This window comes from Mus pahari, chromosome 4 (assembly GCF_900095145.1).
Source record: "Mus pahari chromosome 4, PAHARI_EIJ_v1.1, whole genome shotgun sequence".
NCBI lineage: Eukaryota > Metazoa > Chordata > Mammalia > Rodentia > Muridae > Mus > Mus pahari.
This window is the reverse complement of record NC_034593.1, coordinates 125864849-125866981: the sequence shown is the minus strand read 5'-3', so window position 1 is coordinate 125866981 and position 2133 is coordinate 125864849. Positions and strand designations below refer to the sequence as shown.

Below are 2133 nucleotides of genomic sequence, written 5' to 3'. Positions count from 1 at the left end.
CTCTGTGTGTGTGTGTGTGTGTGTGTGAGAGAGAGAGAGAGAGAGAGAGAGAGAGAGAGAGAGAGAGAGAGAAGAATTTCCTCCTTTGTGTGTATGTGTTTATAGTGAGTGTATGTGTGCATGTACATGCGCTTGTGTGTGCGTACACATGCACAAGCCAGAAGCAGAAGCTCCTCTCTCTCTCTCTCTCTCTCTCCCTCTCTCTCTCTGAGACAAGGTCTCCCAGTGAAACAGAAGCTCATCCCTTTGGTTACCCCGGATGGCCAGATAGTTCTGGGGATCCTCCTGTCGCCAACTCCTGGCTACAAATGTATGCCTCCTGCTTACATAACAAGTACTGTACCCACAGAACCAACTCCCCAGTTTTACTTTTAAGTCTAAAAAGCAATAGTATTTTTTAAAATATTACTGACCACTTGGTATTTATATATCTTCAGTTTGTGACATTTTAGTAGAATGCAGCAACCCACTTGACTATTACTATATGCTAATATCAATCTGTTAGGAATCAGAGGAAGTCTTAACTTTAGTATAGACTACTGTTTATTTCCTAAATTATAAAATCATTGCAAATACACATATACACAATCCACACCTACTCAACAGACCATCATTCGTATTTACCTTAACTCGAACCTCGCCAGTCTTTGGTGGATCAACTTCAACCTCCTCAATGGACAGCGGGGCATTAGTGGTCCAGGCAACAGCTGCCCGGCATCTGATCACCTAAATGCATACAGAAATGAAGTTATAAGGTGGCCTTACTGTTAATGAGCTACAAACAGGTGGGATGTGGCGTTCAATTCGCATCCACTGTCCAACCAACCATCCTGCTTGTGTCTACTTACTCATTGGAGACAATCATATCTATATTTTACATCTGTCTGGTTTAGATAAAAATTGAAATAAAATGTTATAATGGGAGATGAGTTCACATCTATACATATATGTGTATGTATATTTAAATGCGCACATATACAGGGGAAATATACATTCTTTTAGCTCCAGAGAGCTGATTGGAATTCTTAGTTGGTTTCTCTGTATTTAAAATGTCACAGCGTATTAATGTTGGTTCATGAAATCCAATTCTGTTCTCTGAATTAAATCTCTGCATTACAGATTCTAATATTAATTACTTACTTAGAGAAGATTATAATCTGTCACACAAAGAATATTGTTAGAGAACATGAACATTACCTTGAAAGTAAAACAAGAGTCATAATCCATTTTATTTTTCTAACCAAAGTGTGTCCTAGTGAAATATAGTCTAGATCATTTAATTTACCACTATAACTTTACTTCCTCTACCCTTTAGCATGTATTCAGTTTAGCCTGTAAATCTCCACACAGCTCAGTTTTCTGTATTGATTTTCCTTTATAGTAGATATTTTGAAGATACAAATTTAAACATTATATTTCATTTTTTAACTCCTCAGGATTGACTAAGTTGTTTGTTTCTTTAGTTTTTTTAATACAAAAATAAGGGGGAACGCAGCCCCCCACAAGTGCAAATTATGCAGTTTTCTGAACTTAGGAAAACAGTAAGGATAAGCATAAGTGGACTGCAGTGGAGGAGCCTCACCCCAGGAGTAACACCTCGGTGATCATAGTATCTCCCCTTTTGGTCAAGTTTCTACATTTTTTCTTTAATTAATAGCAGGTCTTATTTTATCGTAATTTTGATAGTAATGTTCTAAAACTGACTTGCAAATTATAGTTCTTCATTTGTGTAAATCGAGTTCTCAACAGAGCCTTAAATTGTAACACGCACACACACATGCACACACACCCGCACACATGCACACACGCACACGCACACACACACATGCATACGCACACACACACATGGACACACACATGCACATGCACACACATGCACACACACATGCACACGCACACATGCATGCACACGCACACGCACACACACACATGCATACGCACACACACACATGGACACACACATGCACATGCACACACATGCACACACACATGCACACGCACACATGCATGCACACGCACACGCACACACACACATATATAAATATAATTATGACCATTCAGGAGATTATGTTCTAAGAGCAAACCCTGACTTACATTGCCAGATGTTTTTGTGGCAAGGCTGGCTTGTTCCAT

General features: G+C 39.1%; 1 protein-coding gene across 1 annotated transcript in view; it reads right to left on the bottom strand.

Annotated features, from left to right (window-relative positions):
• LOC110320900 (alcohol dehydrogenase 1-like) overlaps nt 1-2133 on the bottom strand; it is a 16607-nt gene extending 14474 nt beyond the window's left edge. The window contains exons 1-2 of the mRNA XM_029538089.1: nt 2095-2133; nt 625-726 (exon numbers count right to left, since the gene is read on the bottom strand). Coding sequence (XP_029393949.1) covers nt 625-726; nt 2095-2133 — 141 coding nt within the window. The remainder of the gene's footprint in view (nt 1-624; nt 727-2094) is intronic.